The sequence below is a fragment of the Apteryx mantelli genome, chromosome 8, assembly GCF_036417845.1.
Source record: "Apteryx mantelli isolate bAptMan1 chromosome 8, bAptMan1.hap1, whole genome shotgun sequence".
Classification (NCBI taxonomy): Eukaryota; Metazoa; Chordata; class Aves; order Apterygiformes; family Apterygidae; genus Apteryx; species Apteryx mantelli.
The window spans coordinates 36,096,134-36,117,717 of record NC_089985.1 but is presented as its reverse complement, the minus strand read 5'-3'; the positions used below and the strand labels follow the sequence as shown (position 1 = coordinate 36,117,717).

At 36.7% G+C, this 21,584-nt stretch overlaps 1 protein-coding gene across 4 annotated transcripts in view; it reads left to right on the top strand.

Moving 5' to 3' along the window:
- The window catches only part of TUT4 (terminal uridylyl transferase 4), a 50,339-nt gene that overhangs the window by 10,540 nt on the left and 18,215 nt on the right, over positions 1–21,584 (top strand). For all 4 annotated transcript variants that reach the window (XM_067301256.1, XM_067301257.1, XM_067301259.1 and 1 more), the window contains 16 exons: positions 89–252; positions 3,917–4,033; positions 6,005–6,182; positions 9,183–9,271; positions 10,527–10,578; positions 12,040–12,109; positions 12,901–13,027; positions 14,169–14,288; positions 14,661–14,882; positions 15,010–15,184; positions 16,858–17,603; positions 18,069–18,219; positions 18,782–18,868; positions 20,337–20,440; positions 20,816–20,873; positions 20,968–21,071. In XM_067301256.1, the coding sequence (XP_067157357.1) occupies positions 89–252; positions 3,917–4,033; positions 6,005–6,182; positions 9,183–9,271; positions 10,527–10,578; positions 12,040–12,109; positions 12,901–13,027; positions 14,169–14,288; positions 14,661–14,882; positions 15,010–15,184; positions 16,858–17,603; positions 18,069–18,219; positions 18,782–18,868; positions 20,337–20,440; positions 20,816–20,873; positions 20,968–21,071 (2,564 nt within the window). The remainder of the gene's footprint in view (positions 1–88; positions 253–3,916; positions 4,034–6,004; positions 6,183–9,182; positions 9,272–10,526; positions 10,579–12,039; positions 12,110–12,900; positions 13,028–14,168; positions 14,289–14,660; positions 14,883–15,009; positions 15,185–16,857; positions 17,604–18,068; positions 18,220–18,781; positions 18,869–20,336; positions 20,441–20,815; positions 20,874–20,967; positions 21,072–21,584) is intronic.

The following is a 21,584-nucleotide window of genomic DNA, read 5'->3' as shown; positions in this document are numbered from 1 at the left end:
AGACACTAACTGCTCTGGCCACGGTTCTGTAACTTTTACTTCTCCTTGAGTTATTCTGAAGAAAATAACTACCTATTTCTTTCTGTAGGTAAAGAAAAGAATTCTGAATCAACTAAAGAACATACTTTGGAGGCTGATTATTTAGAAAACACTGCTGTTATTGATGAATCTAATCTGACAGCTGAACAACAACTAGGACTGAAACAAGCAGAAGAACGACTGGAAAGAGATTACATCTCCCGACTAGAAAAAGTAAGTTGTGTTACTGATTAGACAAAAAAGAAAGTTGGTGTCTTTGTACAGGGTCCTTTAGCCTACCTTTCATTGTATTCGCCATATTTCTTTTTGGGTGGTATTTCCATTAGGCCCTGTTGCCTCTGTTTCTTTGTTCTTTATAAAGACTCACTTATGTGATCTAAGATATTAATCCTAGTAATTGACTCGTCCCCTGTTGGAACAGAAGTGGATTGAAAATCTGATGTTCCTTTTGTGGCATATGTAGCCTATGTGGAACAATATTTTTAATTCCACAGACCTAAAGGATGACTGTTCCATTACTTATCTGAGATTTTTCCAGCAAGTCAGGTTACCTGGACACTCAGCATACAGGATTGAAAGGGACCTCAAGGTATGTTCAGTGTATTAGCCTTCCACTAGTCAGAAGCACCTATATCAAAGATGACACCTCAAGAACGTTTGTCTAAGCTAGTCTTAATCTTCAGTGAAACAAATTTCAAAACTACTATAGGAAACCAGTAATTTTTTCCTGATGTTGAGTGCAAGTCTTTCTTGCAGCATTTTAATCCCTTCATATTTTGTCCTAGGAAAATAAACCTAATAGTTCATTCCTTTTTTTAGCAACTTGCCACACATTTAAATATTATTACCATTTCTCCCTGCAGGGTTGTCTTCTTTAGACTCACTCTTTCTTCCTATGTCATTGGATGTGTGTGTGGCTTTTTTTAAGCTAGTGGTTCATTCTTGTTGCTTTTCTCTGGACTTCCGCCACCTCGTCCATGTAACTGGTGTCCAAAATTGGACATAGTGTTTCAGCTGAAGTCTTAACTGGTACCATGTAAAGAGGAAAGCTGACTTCATCCATCTGAAATAAAACATTTGTGTTTATGTTCGAGCAGGATGTCTGTTTTTATAACAGCAGTAGGATGTTGACTTGTACTTTGATTTGCTAGGATCCCCATATCCTTTTCTTAAGAAATGCTCAGCCAGGTGTTGCCAGACCTGTATTTATTATAGTTGATAATACGTCGGCAGGAATAATACTTTGCTTTGATGTTATTTAATTGCACTTAATTTATTCTGTTTCTCTAATTTGTTGTGATCGCTTGGAATTGTCATCATCTTGCAAAGCCTTTTGTAACCTCTCCCAAATTGGTGTCTTTTGCAAGTGTAGTCAGCACACCCTCTTCTTTATTTCATAAGTCTTTAACAAAAATGTGAATGATTCTGACCCTGGAAGGACCCTGTTGACCACTACATGGCACATGCATCTAGAGCAGTGGCGAACCTTTGCTATGTGCCCTCTCAAGCCCACCTTACAAATCTTTATTTAGTTTTTATGGACTGCTTTTGAGACTGATACAATGTAAAGTGACAAAAAACTTGTTAAATCCAAGATACAACATCTGTTGCTGCTTCTTCAAGCCTTATGATTTTGTGTTTTTAAAAAGCAACTCTAAAATTGGTTTAGTATAATTTGTTCATAGCAGATCAGTTCGTCACCTGCGACCTATTTTCTTCTATGTGCTTATTAATATCTTAGTTATTCATTGCAGTATTTTTCTGGAGGCTAATTCTGACTGGTCTTTGATTCCTTGGCTTATCCTTTTTAGACTTTTAAAGATAGTCTTAAGTTTTTCTTTCCTAGTGATCTGGAGCCTTCCCATTCTCTGTGAGTTCTTTAAGATACAAATGGCTCTCTGAGATGGATTAGCCAAGGGTAAATTTCAGTAGGCCTGGGTTGTCTGAAGGCGTCCAACTTACTTAAGTAGTAGCCTGTAACTTTTTATTAATATTATTTTGAGTTCTTACCCCTTTTATTGGTGTTAAGCATAACTAGATGATTAAAACAAGCTTTACAGTAAAGGCAAAGTAAAAGGCATTACATGATTCAATCTTTCTGGCAACATCTGTTGACCTAGTACTGCAGATCAGTACTGTACACACTCAGGTATCTCTGTTCCCAGAGGACTGCAACCAGGACATTTTCATTGAACTTGATTTAAAGCAATACCCAATCATTTTTAATATGGTTATTGCTGAAATGCATTCAACTTCAAAAGAGTGGTAAAATACTATTTTTCATCTGCAATCCTTAAATCTTCATAGTTAGCCAAGTGTAGCTGACTGTAAGTTATGTTCCTAATAGATGTTTAATTTCATCTTGCTAGGTATCAGTGTTGCAGAAAATAAAGTTGAAGGAAATTAATAATAAAAGTGTAATGACTGTGTTGTTTTAAATTGATATTTACTCTGCAGTTGGAAAATATCAGAAAGTATCTGAAGTCTTTCTAAAAGCCAAAGATCAAGCTCAGTAAGTTGAAAAACTTGCCTAAATTTAGCAGTGGTTTAGGTTTTCTGTATAGTAAGTCAAATTTGTTTAACCTAAAAATAGTCCATTTTAGTGTCTTAAAATGGCATTCTGTGTTCATTCATTGCTATGACACTGTTAAGCAGCTGGTGTTTTCAGCATGCTTTTCCGTTTTAGTAAATATGGATGTATTAGAATTAGAATGGAAATGTTAGGTAGGGTCTTCTGGTCTCGCAGTTGTAACTGACAGCAGTCACTGGAAAAGTGAAAGTCTGGAGGAAAACTATATATATTTTTTTTCTTGGGGTCCCTTCAAGAGGGACATGAGGAAGAACTCTCTCACGTTTTGTCTTTGAAGGGAGCATATCAAAAGGCTTCCTATCTCTAGAGCTGTGTTGTATTAGAACATTGCAAACGAGCAAGAAAAAACAACTACTGGATGAGACAGAGGGAAGTGGAGGATCTGAAAGCAATTCCTGCCGCTCTCTTTGCAGAGGAGGTCCTTCCTTCCTGCCTTTTAGTCTCGTAGTTCTCAGTGGTTTCCCAGGTGAATGAACTCCACAGTATCTCCTCTTGGTCCCTGGGAAGATGGTGCTTTTTGCATCGTCTCCTGCGGCTTGGCCACGAGGCTGTTTTTTGCTGCAGGCGTTGCCCCTTGCGCCCCTCGTCTCCCAGGCTGCAGCTCCCCGCTCGTGTACTCCATCGCTCGCAGCCTGTCTATCCAAAACACTGTTCTCCAATTCTTCTGAGCAGGCTGAATTTCTCGTGGAAATGCAGTAATCTCACTTCCAGCCGGAGGATCCCACCTCATGCAGAGTGCAGTCACCAGGAAGTCAGAAACCAGCTATCTCCCTCCTTGTTGGCCAGTCGTACCCTGTGTAATGGAGTACGAAATGCAGTATTGCACTTAGCACTCTGAATGTCCGAAGCAAGGCAACTCCGCTCTCTGTCATAATGTGTAGAGCAGATGATGTGATGAATACTTCCCATTTCCTCCTCAGAAAAAGGAGGATAGATGCTGCTATTTAATAAATCCACAGTTATTAAAAGCTTGGGCTGACAAGAGAATAGTGTACTGGCCTTTAGTTCAGGCTTAGGCAGCATAAGCTGTTAAGTCTTAATCTTGTCTCACTGAAACCTACCCAGAAGTGTAATGTCGAAGACATCTCACTTCCTTTCCTTGCTTTCGCCCCTTGTCATATGGGTACAAATCCATTTCCACTGGGTTTTTTGGAGATTACTTAATGTTTGCAAAGCATGTTGACATTATAAGTGCTACATAATTGTTAAATACAATTTATTGTTTAAACAATTGAGTTTTTCAGGTGGCAGAAACATTTTCTTTAATCTATGGCCATTTTTTCCCAGCGCTCCCCAGAATACACCAACTGTCAGTATCTATGCAAGCTCTGCTTAGTTCACATTGAAAATATCCAGGGAGCTCACAAGCATATTAAAGAAAAACGTCATAAGAAAAATATAATGGTAAGTTAACAAATGAGAAATTTGACTGTTGTTTTTCTGTTTTAAAAAAAGAAGGTATTTTGTTATGTGGTGTGCTTCTTTTCGTCATCTTCATTTAAGCGAAAGTTTGTGTGTGCTGAACAGAGATGCACAGATTCCTGTTGCTCGTTTTCTGTTTGAGAGCAAGGGCTTGATGATCCGTCCAGGGCTGGAGGAAGGAACATTTGTGACAGCTGCTTTGAATTAGTCGCTCTGAGTAGTGGGCAGTGGGCAGTTCAGCAGGAGCTTGAGCCTCATACTTGTAGTAACAGGAGGCTAAGCAACTCTAGGTGAAAAACATATTTAGTTTCTCTGATTCTTTCAAAAATAACACTGTTAGTGGCAAGACCATCATGGGGGGGAGTGGGGTTTTTTTGGTTTCTTTTTTTTGTCTGACTTGTGTGGTGTGTGGTTGTTTTTTGTTTTTTTTTTTTAATCTACATCCTTTCTATGATGGGTAAGCAAAGGAAATAGTACGTGTAGACTAAAGAAAGAGAATTAAAGTAGGGATTCAGTTCCTGAGATGTCATTTGTCATCTACCTGTGGTTATGTGTATGTTTAATATTAAAAAAAAAAAAGTATACAACTGTGAGGTTTTTTTTAAGAAGAAAGGCAACCAGTTTGTGTTGCTTTAAGAAATAAGTTTTGTGCGTGACTCTAGTAAATGGCACACAGATAGGGTTTCCGCCAACCCACTTTATGTAAACACTGATGAAGATCTACAAATCCACAAGTGTGTAGAGTTTTGTGGTTCAGATACTTAAACTACTTCTACAGCTATTTCCGAAAATGTAGTTAGTTGCTTATTTCTACTTTCATGTACTTCTTACCACACTTGTACTTGTGATTAATGCCCTAATTCTCTTATATATGCAAGCCAAGGCATCGCTGGGAACACTCTGAATGCCCTAGATCCATAGTGTCTCAGAGAGTAGTATTTTTATTTTTATGTTCAGCTATTAGTTGTAAGGGATTCTGCTTCTCTTGCTGTCCGCTAAGTTACATCATGAAGGGAAAAAATGAATAAAATGGCAACAAACCAGCCCCACATATGATATGGAAGCACTTTTGTACCATGCTTTTCGTCTGGGCATGGAGATAAGAAATGAGGAAAGAGGTTTCTTTACCAGTGAATGGAAATGATAGACGACAGGGAGTGGTTTCAGTTTATAACATGTCTGTAGTAGCTTTATGTTGTACACCACAATGCAGTGATAAGTAGCATGTAGCTGTCCAAATGTTACTTCATTAAACACATGTATTGGCCTCCAAACACTGTGTATTTTAGATATATCAGTGTATACTTTTGAATTACCAGAAGTTGAAGATTAATAGTTTGACCAAGCAGGTCCCATTATTTACAGCTCTGATGATGAAATACGAGAGTACAAAATAAGCTTAGCAGCAGCTTCCGCTTCCCCACTCAAGGAGAAGCCCATAGCAATGCCATAAATAAACAAATTTAACATAAAGGAGATGTGCATTTCTGAAAGGTTTTTTTGAGACAATAAAAGTTGATAGAAACAGTCTAGAACTTATCAAATGTTATTTTCATGCTGGACTGGTGTGTTGTCTTAGTACATAACTCAATTGCTTTTAGTACGTAGAAACACTTGCAGGTTTTCACTTCCTGGGATGCGTTCTGTTTCAGAGCTGTCAACATGTGGTTCAGGAACGTGACGCTCCAGATTTCCTCCCCAGTTGCCAGCTGTGAAACTAAATGTTCTCTTTTAAACGCTGAGCAGCTACTGCCATTTCCATGAGCCCCACTATTACATTTGCCAGTCAGGCTGGGCAGAGTTCCTACCTTTGCAAATGTGTGGTCGGGACAGCATGTAAATAGAAAAAATACAAAACAGCACGCAATACGTTCCGATATCTTGCAATACTATGAGATAACCTTTTTCTCTTGAAATATCAGTTTTTACTTTTATCCTCCAAAAACTATTCAGGAAAAACAAGAAGAAAATGAGCTGCGTGCCCTCCCACCCCCCTCCTCTGCACAGTTGGCTGCTCTGAGTTTTACACTCATTGAGGCAGCAAATGAACAAGGCATATCAGATGATGACTTCAGAATCCGTCAAGAAATTGTAAACGAGATGGAGAAAATTATTCAACAGCCCTTACCAGGTATCCATAGTATCCTCCATTTTCTTTAGGTGAAAATTGTTCTCTTTCTTTATTCTCATACAGATCTTGATAGCTTCATTAATGATGGAATACTAAATCTGGAGTTAAAGTATCTTTATATTATACAATATTAATATATACGGGCATTTTAATGTAGACTGGCACTTGATTTAAATGCAGCTAACAAACCTACTAAAAGAGAAAAATATGATTGTGCTTATTTCTGTTTCTTTCTGATACGTATTTATTGAAGCTATTAGGCTTCTCTAAAGTGATGATTTCTGGCAAAGATTGGAAACCTCCAGAGCCCCAAATATTTCCTTCTTGGTCCTGTTTAAAGCGTTGGCTTCTGAGGGTCGCTCTCACAGACCCTCGTCCTACACCTAACCTAGCATTACTGAATGCCTGCAGTGGTGTGTACTATCGTAGCAATATTATTTGTCATGTGCACTTAATTAAATGGATATGAATGTGAATGGGAAGGGGAAAAAGGAAGGAGCTTGAAGGAGTGTGAAAAAATGCTCATGCTTTTTTTGTCCCACAAACCCAGCTGGTTGTGAAATCTTTCATGGCAAATGAAAATTGCATGAACCAATTTTTTAAAAGTATAAATTTGGGGGCAAAAAGATGTTTCTTTTAGATCTTATCTATGAGAGGTTTTGTTAAGCGTATAAGATATTCTTAGTACTTAATTATGATCTGGAATGCCTGCAGGTACTAATCAGTAACTCTTCGTTAAAAGAAGTCATTAAAATCAAGAAAGTTTATTGTTTAACAGGCATTTCTTCTCATGCATATTTATCTCTAATGGGTCCTAAAGTGAAGAAAGGTGCACTTTGAGGTCAGCTATAGCTTCTGAAAGTCTTTTGAATGCCTGAATTACCTTTAATAGGTCTAGATATATCTCCTATGAAAGAGTATGTTTACTTAATTGTATGTAAATATCATACCTCATCTACTTCTTTCTTGATAACTTAAAAAAAATCTGAATAGGTTAAATGATTAGTCACATTTTTGCTTCAGTTAGTCAAGTTTCTTTATACTGATCAAGTTCTTAAGGCTTGCCTGGGTACGTAGTCATGTTTTTGCTTCAGATATTTAGTATGCTACTTCACTAGAACACGTGAAACATTCAGATCCAATATATAGCACTGTTGGAAAATAACAGAATCCATGGCATTTGCTTTGTTGCATTAATTTCCCATTATTTCCTGTGGCACCATTGATACACTGAAATTTTGAGAGCTGAGTTTTGTAGCTACGTTAATGTTTGCATAATGTTAACAATAGTTGAGTTTTCAGTGACTCTGAACAGAACAAGGCAGTGATTTCATTGACAGAAAAATGACTTTTCAAGCTCAGATTTCATTTATATCAAAATCGAGCTGATGTTTTATACTGTTTTCTGTTTTGTTTTAGAAATACTGTATTTTTTCCCCTTTGCTCTATAAAAATACAGTAGTAAAAAAGACTTTTTGCTTGCTGTAGGATGATTAGCCTTATTTTTAGGAACTATGTTTAATATGCACTTAAACAGAAGGTGCTGAACAGAGCAGAGAGTGGACCTTTGCTAATCTGTTTACTCTGTAGTATTGCCATAAGCGGCTCCTCTGTTCTGACATGCTATTGAGTTTTCCCCTGAAAATTAGTATTTAGCATAAGACAAACCAAGGGCAACAATTTTACATAGGTACTCATGAAAACTGCTGCGTTAATGTCATTTGGCTAGCTGATATGTTTGGGCTGAGGAACTGATGTGGAGAGGTAGGTCTATAGCAGTGAATGGCAGGTTCTTTTCCCATTTTTAAAGCCTGGTACGTGTTTAAAGAATATGTTTTCCTAAGCTGTAAAACTCAATTCATGCACAGTCTAGAAAACGTTCTGGCTTCTTCTTCTCCAGAGCTCCCAACAGAGCCTGTGCGATAATTCTCCCTGCCGTGGGAATCCATAGGAAGTAATTGCAATGGGTTAAGATTTTGTTCTTTCTTGTGCCAAACAAATTCATTTTGAAAGGGCTAGTTTCGAAGTAGCAAAGAATAGACAGAGGTTTGTTTGAAGCTGTGTGTGTGTGTGTAAGGTTTATTTTATTCTTTAAATTGTTTTGCTGTGGTTCTGTTTGAGAGTATTTGGTTCAAGCACAAGGGCAACTAAGATTTTTATTTTTATTTTTTTTCCTGAAGGACATATGATTGGGAGGGGATTGAGAATAGTCCCAAATATTAGCTGCTATAAATATGTCAGAGCCCAAATATGTATTACAGAAAAGCTTTCATCTACATAAATTATAACATGAAGTGGGATGAACTATTGTTTGTGCAGTGGAATGACATTTCTCATGATACTGTTATTGTATAGTTACTTCCTGATTAGTTTAGACTAGATCTGTTGTACATCCCTTCAGAGAAGGAGCCAGATTAACTACAGAATTACAGATTAATACAGATTTATTAAAAATTCCGGATTTATTTAATAAATGGATGCTCAGCTCTGTGGCTTAGATTACATCAAAGTTATGTTTTATATGTGTGTTTCCAAATGAACTGGGCATGGGAAATTGCTAATGTAATTAATGGAGATTGTAGTACATATATGTTTTTGTCACAAATATTTTGAGGCAACAAAGAATTTTGTAGCTGGCTAGCGGCTGCAGTGAAATCAAGCTCTTATTAACAACAAAAACGTAATTAAAATCCTGCACTAAGATGGTGGCAGTCATTACTATTTTATATTTAATTTTGTATTAAAAAACAAAACCAAAGCTGCAGTGAAAGTTGATTTTGAAACAGCTTTTAAATTTTTGAATATTTGGTAATCATCTGTTTTCCTGTGAGACTGTGTTATAGAAATGAATAGCCTTCTCAGGAGTAAGAAAGTGCTTCAACATTCATTAATCTGAGAGCACCACTTGGGAGTTATGGTATCTAAAGCAAGGTATGTGTCATCTGTTACAGAATAATTTATTTACTAGCTGTTAAATAATTATGTTTCTCTCTCTTCCAGACTGCTCGCTGAGGATGTATGGCTCCTGTTTAACTAGATTTGCTTTTAAAACCAGTGATGTTAACATTGATATAAAATTTCCCCCTAAGGTGAGTAGATGTTCTCTTGTTTTAACTAGGACTGTTTTTTAAATCAAGCCCGTCAACAGCATTTATTTCTACTCCCATTTTCTGCATCCCCTATTGGGACATACTGTGCTATGATAGCACAAAGCACATAATCTTTGGATTGGTATCAGGTGTGTTATGAATCTAGTTGACAACGTTTTTTATTGCTTATGAGATAACTTGAATTCTGATTTTATTTTTTATGCTCACCATTTTTTAATTTTTTGAATAAGCACTGAGGCAATATGAAAAAAGTTGACCGCAAATAAGCATGCTTTTAAGTGCTCAAGATTCAGACAGTAAACTCTTGTAGGTCTTTGTTCCTATTTATTTATTTATTTATATTTAACTGTTGGCTTAAAATTGACAATTTTTCTTTTTATGTTTTAGTCAAATCCAAGTAGATGTCATATCCCAGTTTATAGCTTGCTGTGGTGCAAATCCCTCCAGAGCAGTGGAGCTTGCCCGTAGATATTGCAGTTGTTGGTTCATTTTTGGTACAGGATTTAAGCAGTATACTCTTGTTAAAGAGATGCAACTGCTGAACTTGCTCTTTCGTGGACTGTGTGTGCTACAGTGGAATTCCAGATATCTGTTTTGGATACATATTTACATACAACATTTCGAAATGATACTGCAGTTAGGAAGCAAAACTGAGACCATTTTCAAACAAGTGCGTGTTGAGTTTACCATGTCGCTTTGTCTTAGAAGCTCAAAGATAGTACTAATTTTTAGCTTTTTTTTGAACTATTTTACAGCTCATCTTTGAAGCACCAGTTCAGAAATGTATAGTTGATTTCTGGGGAGAGAAGAAAACACATTTAAAAATGTTAACCTTTAAAAATCCTTAGGGAAGTAAATTCTGCTGTTAAAATCTAAGTTGTTTACTGTTGTATATTTGTGGTGGCATATGTTGAGTCTGAAACTGTTGAATATATAGCAAGCATTGTTTTTACTATAGTTCCACAGTAACAGATTTCGTAGAGCAGATGTATTAACTAGAAAAGCTGTAGGCTAAGTGAAAAAGCTGGCTTATTTATTAGTACCTGTTTTCATGCTGCAGACAGGCACAGTTAATGTTTCCATTAATATTGATACATGATTTCACCTCTGTTTAAAAAAAAAAAAAAAAAAAGGCAGTGTTATTAACTGTGCAACGTAAGTAGTTTTAAACCAAGTGCAAAATAAAATAGATTAGTCCTGAATAATATAATTTGTTCTAATTTTGTCATTTTAGATGAGTCAACCAGATGTTCTGATACAGGTGCTTGAAATCCTAAAGAACAGTGGTGAGTTATTTACATCTCATTTCTATTTAATTAAATAATTATTTGAGCTGATGCATTGTGTAGTGTTGTTTTTTTCTTTTTCTTCCCTCCTTCCAGTTCAGATCACAAGAATTTATGGTAACAGTGTTAGATCCCAGCTCAGCAGGAGTTTTGCTTTATAGGGGAGTTTCCATACATCAAACCCAGCAGCCACTTTCCACTTGCTTATGAGCATCTGTGAGAACTGTTTCAGACTGCTGAAACTTATAGCCTCCTTGGTCTGTCAGGAAGCCGTCTAACCCTGTAATCCACGGGTCTTGCATCAGGTGATGTGAATAGCCTTGCATTTTCTGATCCTTCAGAAAATTTTGATCAACTCTACAAGCAGGTCTCAAACAATCCTGATGGTTTGTTAGAGATTCAACCTTGCATCTTTCAAATCTTGTAAGGACGAAGAGGTTCTAAAAGTGATGCCAGCCCAGTTTCCTGACTAGTGCCATTCACCTCTTGGTTGCCTTTCCGAGACTTCATTTAACCCCTGGGTAACCCCCAATACAGGACAGACTGTCCTTTTTACATCAATAGGACAAAACTGCTCAGAAACACACCTAGTCTGCTTGTAGTCTTTGCAGAGAAGCTTGGAGTTCGGCAGTCTTCTTCCAGAGACTATGTGGGATTCCAGCTGCCTGCACCCTTGCTACCTCCTCATACTACAACTTGTTCTGTTAACGCCCAACCAAGGTTTTTTGCCTGCTCGAGTAGCTCTCTCACTTGTGTGTGTGGTGTGCAAGTCCTATATGCTGCTGGGCTCTTTTAAGAGAGACTGACTGATTGGATACCTAATTTAATAGGACTGCTGTGCAGTTATTGCAATTCATCCTAATACCTATGATTCACCAAAAAAAAAAAAAATAATAATTTCTGGTTGGTCATCACAAGGACAGTAACTTGAAGAATTATGTACTTTACAGTATCTATAGTGTTCTGAGTTGTGCTGTCTGCATAGATTCTGTAATTTGCACCTTCATCACTGCTAACGGTTGCTATTCCTTTGTAATTCTGTATTGTTAGAGAATATGCAAAATGGTTGAGCTTTTTCAGTCCTTGGCACCTTTGAAAAGAGGGAGGGAGGTGGGAGAGTAGCTAGGAGAAAGTGTGGTTCCAGCAAACACTACCAGCTGTAAGGATCTTGCAGACATAGGAGAATATACAGCAAGACTGTGCCGGTAAGCAGCACAGCCTTAAGGTCTACATCTACTGTAGGAAAGCAACTTTATTCTTCTTTTTCTGCTGGCTGCATGATACTGATGGTGAGAATCAAAAGTAACCAAGAAGTATTGCTTAATGGTTCAATATGCAGCACTTGGAACTTGAATTGTTTTGTAAATGCCTGGTATGAATGTAATAGTTTTGAAGACACAACTGGGAAAACTGTGAAAGACTTTTATACATAATGTGGGTTTTTTTTTTCTCCTTGCTTAGCTGTCTACTCAGATGTGGAGTCAGATTTCCATGCCAAAGTTCCCGTTGTCTTTTGCAAAGATGTTAAAAGGTACATGTTATTGAAAAGGATTTTTATTGAGATACCGGTTTCTACTGTGCTTGTTCATAGCAGCTGCTTGCCTTCACTCCCGGCAAGAAATATTACTGTAACGTTTATCTAACTTTCATGTCAAGGGGGAATTGCTCATACACAAGGAAAGTACAATCCAGAAGGAAAGCTTAACTTTGTTTTTGTGCTTGCACTAGTACATATTCATAGAGCTCCTTGGTTGTAGGAGTCTGAAAATGCCCACTCTATTATAGTTAAATAAGGAAAAAGTAGAATGGTTCTCAGACAATATTTAAAATTTCTGCCAGCTATTTAATCCAAGGTTTAAAAAGTATTTTGAGTCACATGTTATCTGACACTTGCAGTAAATTCCCAACAGGTAGTAACCTCCAAAATGAAATGTAGTTGCTGTATGATGATCCACATTGCTTTGACTGACTATGCATTAGGTCTTACTAGTCACTCTAGCCTCCTTTTTAATTTTTTTTGCTGTGTGGAAGATACACTTGGAGTTTGAGAGTTGTGTAAGGCTGCACAATTAAGTAATGGCAGAACTTAAACTTAGAGCAGATTCTTAATGACATTTGTATTTTTAGCTGTGATGGACTTCAGTAAGTTACAGATCCAACTCATGAGTTGATAGTAAAGAAAATATCATTATATTCTGTAGCTTCCATTAGAAAGGTCAGGTTCTTACGTAGAGAGGCATTTCAATGCATGGTTTTAGTACGGTGGGTTTTACTCGGAGAGATAACTGTTTTTTTTCTGCCCTGTTATGTTTGTAATTGCAGTGGTTTGACATGTAAAGTGAGTGCTAGGAATGATGTGGCTTGCCTTACAACTGACCTGCTGGCTGCACTTGGAAAACTGGAGCCTGTCCTTATTCCCTTGGTTTTGGCTTTCCGCTACTGGGCTAGAGTAAGTTTATAAATATTGAGGCTATTTTAATATGTTTATTTCCTCCTTTAAGTACTATGTACAGTGCAACATATACCATGAGTATGTTTATATAGAAAAGAACTTCCTGCCACTAGTTTACCACTGTTATATGAACAAAACAGAATGGGACTGAAGAGTTTGGTGTGAAACCATATACGTTTCTGAAGCTTCCACTGTTCCATTAGCAAGCTTTTCTGCTAGAGCTGTTCCTTAAAAGTCAGCTCAACAGAGCAATGCAAAACTTACTGCTATCTAGGTAGCATAAAAAAATAAAGTTGATTTGCTCAAAAAAAGGGGCAGTTATCATATCCTGCTGTACTTCCTCCAGATATCAGTGCTGATCGCAGGAACAAAGTTATTGTGTTCATGGCCAGTATTTGACTGTCTTTTAATTCAATTCTGAAATTTCTGTCAAGCAGTATTTGATTTATAATGTCTTAGCTTTATTGAAAGATTAATTGTATAATATTATTATTGTTGGATGATTTGGCAAAGCCTTTTTACAAAAATAGCTGGTTTACAACATGTAAAGACACAGCAATAAAAGCTACGAAGGAGAACTGTTTGAAGTCTGGTACATGTATTTTCTCTCTTGACTTCCATGGAAGAGAGCGGTATCAGATTTCAGCCAGGTGCAAGGAATCCCCATCTCTATATGTGCACAATAGATATCTGACAACTTACTGAGATTCTAGGCAGGAACATAAATGCTTCCCACGATCACAAAATGTGATGAAACTAAAGAGAATAGCATAATAAGAGTGTAACTAAAGCATTTTACAAATTTTAGTTTGCATTTTGTCTTTAAGTGACTGACGTATGTGTGTGTTTTTAAATATAGCTCGTTTAAGAATGCAAGAAGGTAGGAGTGTTGGATTCTGAGTGGATCACAGATGAGCAATAGGTGACTGAGAATTTTGCTGAGAAGTTTACCATTTCTGTCTGCGTTTCTAAAGCAAAATATAATACTTATATTGTACACTGCAGTTTCTGAGATGAAGGGCTTTCTGTGCAGCTTTAGTGTATATCTCATGTTTCTTTCATATTTGTACTTTTTTGATGTATTTTAATTGAAAATGCTGATGTTACATCAGAAAAGTAACAATTTATTCTCTTATAGCTGTGCCACATTGACTGCCAGGCTGAAGGTGGGATTCCCTCATATTCCTTTGCCTTAATGGTGATATTTTTTCTTCAACAAAGAAAACCACCTATTTTACCATCCTATTTGGGCAACTGGGTAAGTGTTTTGATAATATAATAACCCTCCTGTTAAATTTTTTAGACTGTTTCTGTGCTCTAAAAGGTCATAAAATGCATTAAATTTGATTGCCTAAGAAATTTATAAATAAAGTACATTGGTACTTAATTCTCTCACAGTTGATACCCAGTGATTCTGATGACCTTTAAAAGGCAGCTACTGTAACCTGTGCAATTGGGGAACGCTGTATTTTGGAGAAAGGGGAAATATTTTCTCTTTAATTCTCTAAATTTACTTGTATGGCTTGAAAAGGGATAGATAACACAATTGTCAGTGTTACTTTTAATTAAATCTTTTTGGTCGTGTGTATTATATACAGTCTTGTTTCAGAGCTACTTTAATTGTTGTTAGATTGAAGGCTTTGATTCAAAGAGGCCAGATGACCACCAACTGAAAGGTGTAGAAGAAGAAGAGTTTGTACGGTGGGAGTACAAACCATCAACTAATGGTTCAGGAAAAAACTCAGTTGGAGCAGAAGGTAAAACTAAAGCTGAACAACAAAAAGGTGGCGGTAAGAAGGCAACAAGCTCAGAAGTGGACAACCAAAGTAATGCAAAGGAGAAACATGGCAATGTAAGTCACTGTTTTATTTCAATGAAAATAATATTCCATCTCTTATCCCTGTTCTTGATCTTTAAAAAAAAAAAAAAAGGCGAATCTTCATTTCTTATTGCAGCTGAGCATTCTTGTCGTGTTTCAGTCTCCCTTAGCATTCAAAACCCCTCACCAAGTTTCACTGGGGCAACTGTGGTTAGAACTGTTGAAGTTTTACACACTGGAATTTGCTTTGGAGGAGTATGTCATCAGCATACGGGTACAAGAACTCTTAACCAGAGAGAACAAAAACTGGCCTAAAAGGCGAATAGCCATTGAAGGTAGGGTTTTTTCAGATCTGTAGTCATAATGCATTATTGTCTTTACTTGTCTAACACTTACAGGTCTGTTGCAACATGTCTGGTTACATCATATGTAAATGGAGGAGAAAGTACAATTTTTTTATATTTTTTGTCAGCTATTTAGTCTGCTTGAAGACAAGTTTTCTATCTAACACTATGTTTTGTAACTAATTCTTGAAATACAAAGTAGAATTTTGTCTTGCTGTTTCTTACCATTCTGTTCTTATCTCCACTTGTTTCATTTTTGTTTTTCCTTTTTAATCATTCTGATAATAGAATTTTCAGCACCTATATCTGTGTTTCCAGTACCGCAAAGTATTTTGAGTGTTGCCAGCTATCAGTTTTTCCTCTGCCTCTATTGCAGACTGTGCAGAGAGGTTAGCTCTGATGGGAGAGAGGTGGAGCAAATTCTTTGAAGTAAGAAGCTCCCTCCCCTTTCAGTAATATTTCTATACCATAAAACTGAATGGTGTGTCATAAACTATGCTTCAGGGTCTTAGTGTCCTGCTACGGGCAGTGCTTTTTGGAGGAGTGAGACTATATGAATCTGATGGTAATGCATAGCCTGGGTTAATGCATGTAAGGGACAGAAAGGCATAGAAAGAAAATTATTTTGCCTATTATTTCTCCATAGAAGTTGTTGATGAATTAGATTTTCTGTAAAGCACATGAGGTGAGAGAAGGGAGGGAGGAGGAGTAGGTCAAGGAGGGTCATAGAGGCAAAGAATAATACTAAAGGTATACTGAAGGAGGAGTCAGTGAGGTATGAGAAGGACAAGAGAGAAAAGAAGGAAGAAGACAAGTGATGAATTGTTGAGGCACACATTGAGTAGTGGGCTTCAAGATCACTTCTGTGGCTTGAATTTCTTCTCACAATTCTTTAATCAATCTGAGCTAGAGTTTTAAGAAAAAAGTAGTATTTAGTCAGCATGGGGGAGCTAAAACCTGTAAGGTGAAAGGATTGATTCTTGAGAAAGAAGTAGGATAGTATTTTTAAAGAGATTGCATTCTGGTTCTGATACGCGTTGCTGTTTCTTATGTTAAGTTCGTAACTGAAGTTATGAAGAAGGCAACAGAAACTCAGTTTGATATTATCTTCCCAGGCAAATTTCTAGCACTTGCGCAAGTGCTCTTTTACTTGGAAAATACTTGATCTAGAAATCACTAAGAAAGACTAAGAATGAAACCTAGTGAGTTTGGTTCATATAATGTTTCCTTAATGTCAGTTTTAGAAATTAATTTCTTAAGGGAAATGCAAATCGTCCTTCAGTGAAGGAAAAATGTGTGGGCAGACTTGCTCAAACATTTATTTTGCCTTTGGATGTTTATTTTCATTTCTAATTTTGAAGTTGACCATAATGTAATGCTACGATATACCTGTGTTCTTCTTTTAAATAACCCTATTTAGGATTGTCTATAATAGCCAGACATTCATAGTAGATATACTGTGTTTTGTGTAGAGGCAATCCAAAAAACCTTGTTGGCTCTAGATTCTGTAAGTATATCCATATATGCTTCTGGACTATATTATAAGAATCTCTTGTTTTTAACTGCCATCTCATGACTTAGTATTTCAACTGCTTTAGTCTGGAATTGCTATCTGAAATGCAGCAATCAATGATTACTGATCAAATTGTTCTTTTTTTCCCTAGATCCTTTTGCACTAAAGAGGAATGTTGCACGAAGTCTAAATAGCCAGATGGTATTTGAGTACATCCTGGAGCGATTTAGGACAGCATATAAATATTTTGCATGTCCACAAAGTAAAGATGGGATTAAATCCAAACCAGATACCAAGAAAAAAGAAAAAGGGAAAATTAACAATAAGAAATCCACAAGGTCTGAAGAACCTGTAGCCAACTGTTGCCTTCCACAAGGGGAAAAAGCTGCAGATAAACAAAATATAGGAAGTGGATGTAACATACCAGAGAATGAACTTGAATGTAATGAAATAGTAGAATCTGGTGCCAAAAGATGCACTTCCAAGAACATAGACTCTTTGCTACTTTCAACGTTGGACTCTAATAATGATGAGGACAAAGAAGAAACTTTATCCCTTATTTCTAATGAATGCTGTGAATTAAAGCAAAAATCACTTAAAGAGAGGGATGATGTAGAAATTTCAGGAGTTTGTCTAACTGAAGGTGAGCTAAGCCACCATTGTAACTGCAGTGAACATCAGTCTTGTGACACAAATTCTAGTAATGAATTTTCTGATGCTGAAAGTAGACCGAGTTTGGTAACAGAGTCTTCTCAGAAGAGTAAGTGCACTGGCACACCAGCTACCTCGCACAACTGCAAAGCAATGGTGGAAGCTCATGATCGTAAAGATGAAGGCAGACTCTCTACAGAAGAAATGCATTATGTGTTTGATAAGTTTATTTTGACTTCAGGAAAGGTAAGCTGTGTATTTAAACAGTGCTGGTCGTGGAAGAGTGGGCTATGATTTTTAAATCACTAAAGCTATCAAAGAGCAGATGGGTGACAGGACTCTTGCTATTGTTCCAGTCTCTGTTATGAATGGTAGTTCAAGCCATTTTAGGGTACCCGGTTTTCAGGACTGAAAAACACTGAGTGTGTATACCACTTGGACTAGAAAGTCTGTTACCCCATCTTGTGCAAAGCTTTTGATTTCCACAGAAAAGGTCCTGTTTTTGTTTCTGCCTCTCTCCTGCTTTCTGGTAGAATTTCTGGGTGCTGTTATGCACTGTGAGGACTAAATGCAGGGGTGCTCTTCTGCCTTTTGTAGAAACTCTGTGCAGATGTTAAACGTTCTTGGTTGCATCACATACATGGAAACGTTATGTCTGTTTGACTGTCTTAAAATAAAAAATATATTTACATACTTTTGTTTTTTCCAAAGCCACCAACTATAGTATGCAGCATCTGCAAACGGGATGGACATTCCAAAAATGATTGCCCAGAGGATTTTAAGAAAATTGATCTAAAACCACTACCACCAATGACAGACAGATTTCGGGAAATACTTGATATAGTGTGTAAGAGATGTTTTGGTAAGTTAGAATAGTATATTGCACTCTACTGCAGACTATGATTTGTAATTTAGAAAAAACAAAAGCTATATGGTTAAATGACTTCTTCCAATTAAATTCAGTAGGAAGAAGTTCTTGCAGGTAGCCTAGACTACAAATTGACCAATATTCTTATTTTCACTTGATTTAATCCATGGTTGATAGCAAGTTCTCATAATGGATTTGAAGAAGTAATGCTATAGAGAATTTTTCACTGGGATTGTAAAACATTGCTAGTGTTTCCAGAAGTTAGACTCTGAGCAAAAATTAGCCTTTGCGTTGGTCAAATTCTATAGCTTTTCTTGGAAGAAGCCCCTTCTGGGAGTCTATGGTTTGTCTTTACTGCAATTACTCAACATCTGAAATAAAATCCAAACAACTCTAATGACATCATGAAAAGAAAGAGAAATATTTTAATAGATATTCAAGGAAAGCAAATGTGAAGGAGTATCCAATAGTTCTGATAATCTGAAAAGGATTTTTGAGGTAGAAGTGTAGTTGAATGTCAAATCTGACTGTGTTTTAACCTTTTCTTTTTACTTAGACGAATTATCCCCTCCTTTATCAGAGCAGCAAAACAGAGAACAAATTCTGGCAAGTTTGGAAAGGTTTATTCGAAAAGAGTATAATGGTATGTCACAGTAGGTAGCAATTCTTGTAAATGCTGCATTTATTCACGTTGTCCAGAGCGCGGTGATGTACCTGTTCTCCTTATTGCTCATTTTCCTTGTTTAAAGCAGTGGCGTCTCTTTTTCCTCTATACATAAACACATCTTGCAGACTTCTGAACTGAGTGCCCCTCATATGTTAGTCCACGTGCATGTCTCGAACAAAGGAAAAGCTGCAAGAGTGATTGCATGGATACAGGACTCGTGATGTTATTGCAGTGAGGGCAAAGAAAGTTCAAATGGGCCCTGGCCAATTGGGTGTAGTGTTATCTTGGTTGTGGTCCGAGTACTTTTGTTGCCTAGTCACCAGCGTTTGAGTATCTCAGAAATCATAATGAGTTTGTATCTTCACATCCCTTCTATAAAATAGGAAAAAGTATCTTATTGCAATGATGGAAATCTAAGGCAGAGATGTAAATATGAGGTGATGTAAAATAATACTAGAGGCAGGTACTGAACACTGGTCTCCTGCGCTGCAGTTTGTTGCTTTACGCAGGAGGCCATCCCTTCTTTCGAAACCGGCCTGGGATCAGGCAGCTGTGAACTGCACTTCCATCCTCCGGCTGTGCCCCGTGCTTTTTGGCAGCAGCTGAGGATTGAAGCCTGTTACAGAACCTTAAAAAGACTGGAGATTTCTGATTCCATTAAAAGTTAGGGAGTAGCCGCAAAGAGCTGGATATATTTTCCAAGCATTGATTTCAGTGGAGCAGATAAATATGTTCTTGCACATTAAGAAGAAATTGCTTCCTCTCAGTTCTGCTTTCCATTAGAAGAGTGAAAATACCTTACAATCTTGTGTTTCAAACGAAAATGTGAACAAAACAACTTGGACATAATGTTCCATAAAATATATTAATCTTAGTGCTTCTATCTTCTTAAACAATATATTGTGATTAAAGAAGAATTACTGATTGGCCAAACTTGTCTAGCAAAAATAATTAAAAAAAAAAAAAAGGCGACTTAGATGAAATATCAGTGGAACCAAAAGAGTGCCCTAAAAGTAGCTCTGTCTTATCTGTAGGGTTAAACTGTAGTGGTGACTGGGTTTGCACACTTCTTGGATTCATTTCAAACAGTGAAGCAGAGTTGCGCATTTCAGCAACATTTCAGCAGATGTAAAAATTATATTTAATGGTTAGTGAGTCTAACATATCTAACTTATTAGAATTTAATGTTTTTATTCTGCCTCACTTTCTATAAATCAGTTAAAAATACTGTGCTTCCTCATTTATCAAAGATTAAGTCTTAGAAGTGTCATTGGAAGCTCTCTCCTAAAACTTGTTTAATATATTGCACTTCTGCATCTCAGTTAAGCAGTATTTCATAGTAAGCAGTCATTAAACTGTAACAGAAAATATATCTTTTTTGTTGTTGTTTTTGTTTTTGTTCGTTTGTTTGTTTTTTTTTCCTTTGGTCTACTCTTTTGATCAGACAAAGCCAGACTTTGCTTATTTGGCTCTTCAAAGAATGGATTTGGGTTTCGGGACAGTGATCTAGACATCTGCATGACCTTGGAGGGCCATGAAAACGCAGAGGTAAGAGTTTTGAGGTTGTTGCAATATACTATTTTAAATTTAAGAATTTTTTTAAGTTTTTTTTCACTCTAGGATTTCTTTACAAAGAGTAGGTAGAGTTTGCCTTAATAGCACACTAACTTGTTGAACTCCACACAGTTGAAGCAGGATACACCTTAATGTACTTTTAATGCCCTGTAGACACGCTTAGTGCACTATAAATGTTCATGTAGAGAATACAAATCACCAGTATACAGAAATGGATGCTTTATTTTTTGCTTACTTATTTTTGCGCAGAATATTCCTTTTATAAATGTATTGTTCGATGGTAAATTTGCTTGCGGGTATAGGGATCCATGCTTTATCATCTGAAGCTGTGCTATTTGTTTTTCCTAGAAATTAAACTGTAAGGAAATAATAGAAGGTTTGGCAAAAGTTCTTAAGAAGCATCCAGGTAGGTGTTTTTAAATATTATTTGTTTTAAATTTACATTTACTATATATATAGTTAATGGAAATATTTTATGTACTAAAGTCTTGCCTCTCCAGGTTTGAGAAACATCTTGCCTATAACAACAGCCAAAGTGCCTATAGTAAAATTTGAACACAGACGAAGTGGTTTAGAAGGAGACATCAGTTTATACAATACACTGGTAAGCACCTGTTTGTGTTTGCTTTTATGTTTATAGAAAGCTTTTTGATTTCTGGAGAGTCTATTTGTTTTTACAATTTTAAAAGTTCTAAGTAACACACAAAATCATTTGAGGGAATAATTTTGAGACTAGAATTAGAATGTTGCTGGGGTTTTTTCTTCATTATTTAAAATCAGTGGCCCCAATAGTTGTATAACGTGATGGTGCAGCAGCCTCATGGCACGCAGCATTTGTGAATGCTCCTGAAAAGCTGTTAGTGCCATAGTCGCCACGGTCTTTCTGGCATCGTGAGTAGTATGTCTCATCCTAGGTCATGTTTAGTACAAAGAAATTCCAATATTTCATATGTAATGGGCTCATGTTACCTGCAAAGATGATAAAATTTGTGGAATTTGTTCCAATGTGAGTCTTTTTATGGACTAATTTCTTTGCTGGTGTTTTCCAGGGTTGTTTTTATTGTTGTTGTTACATTAATACTGGCCCAGATTCACCTTTCAGTTGTGTTTATGCAAG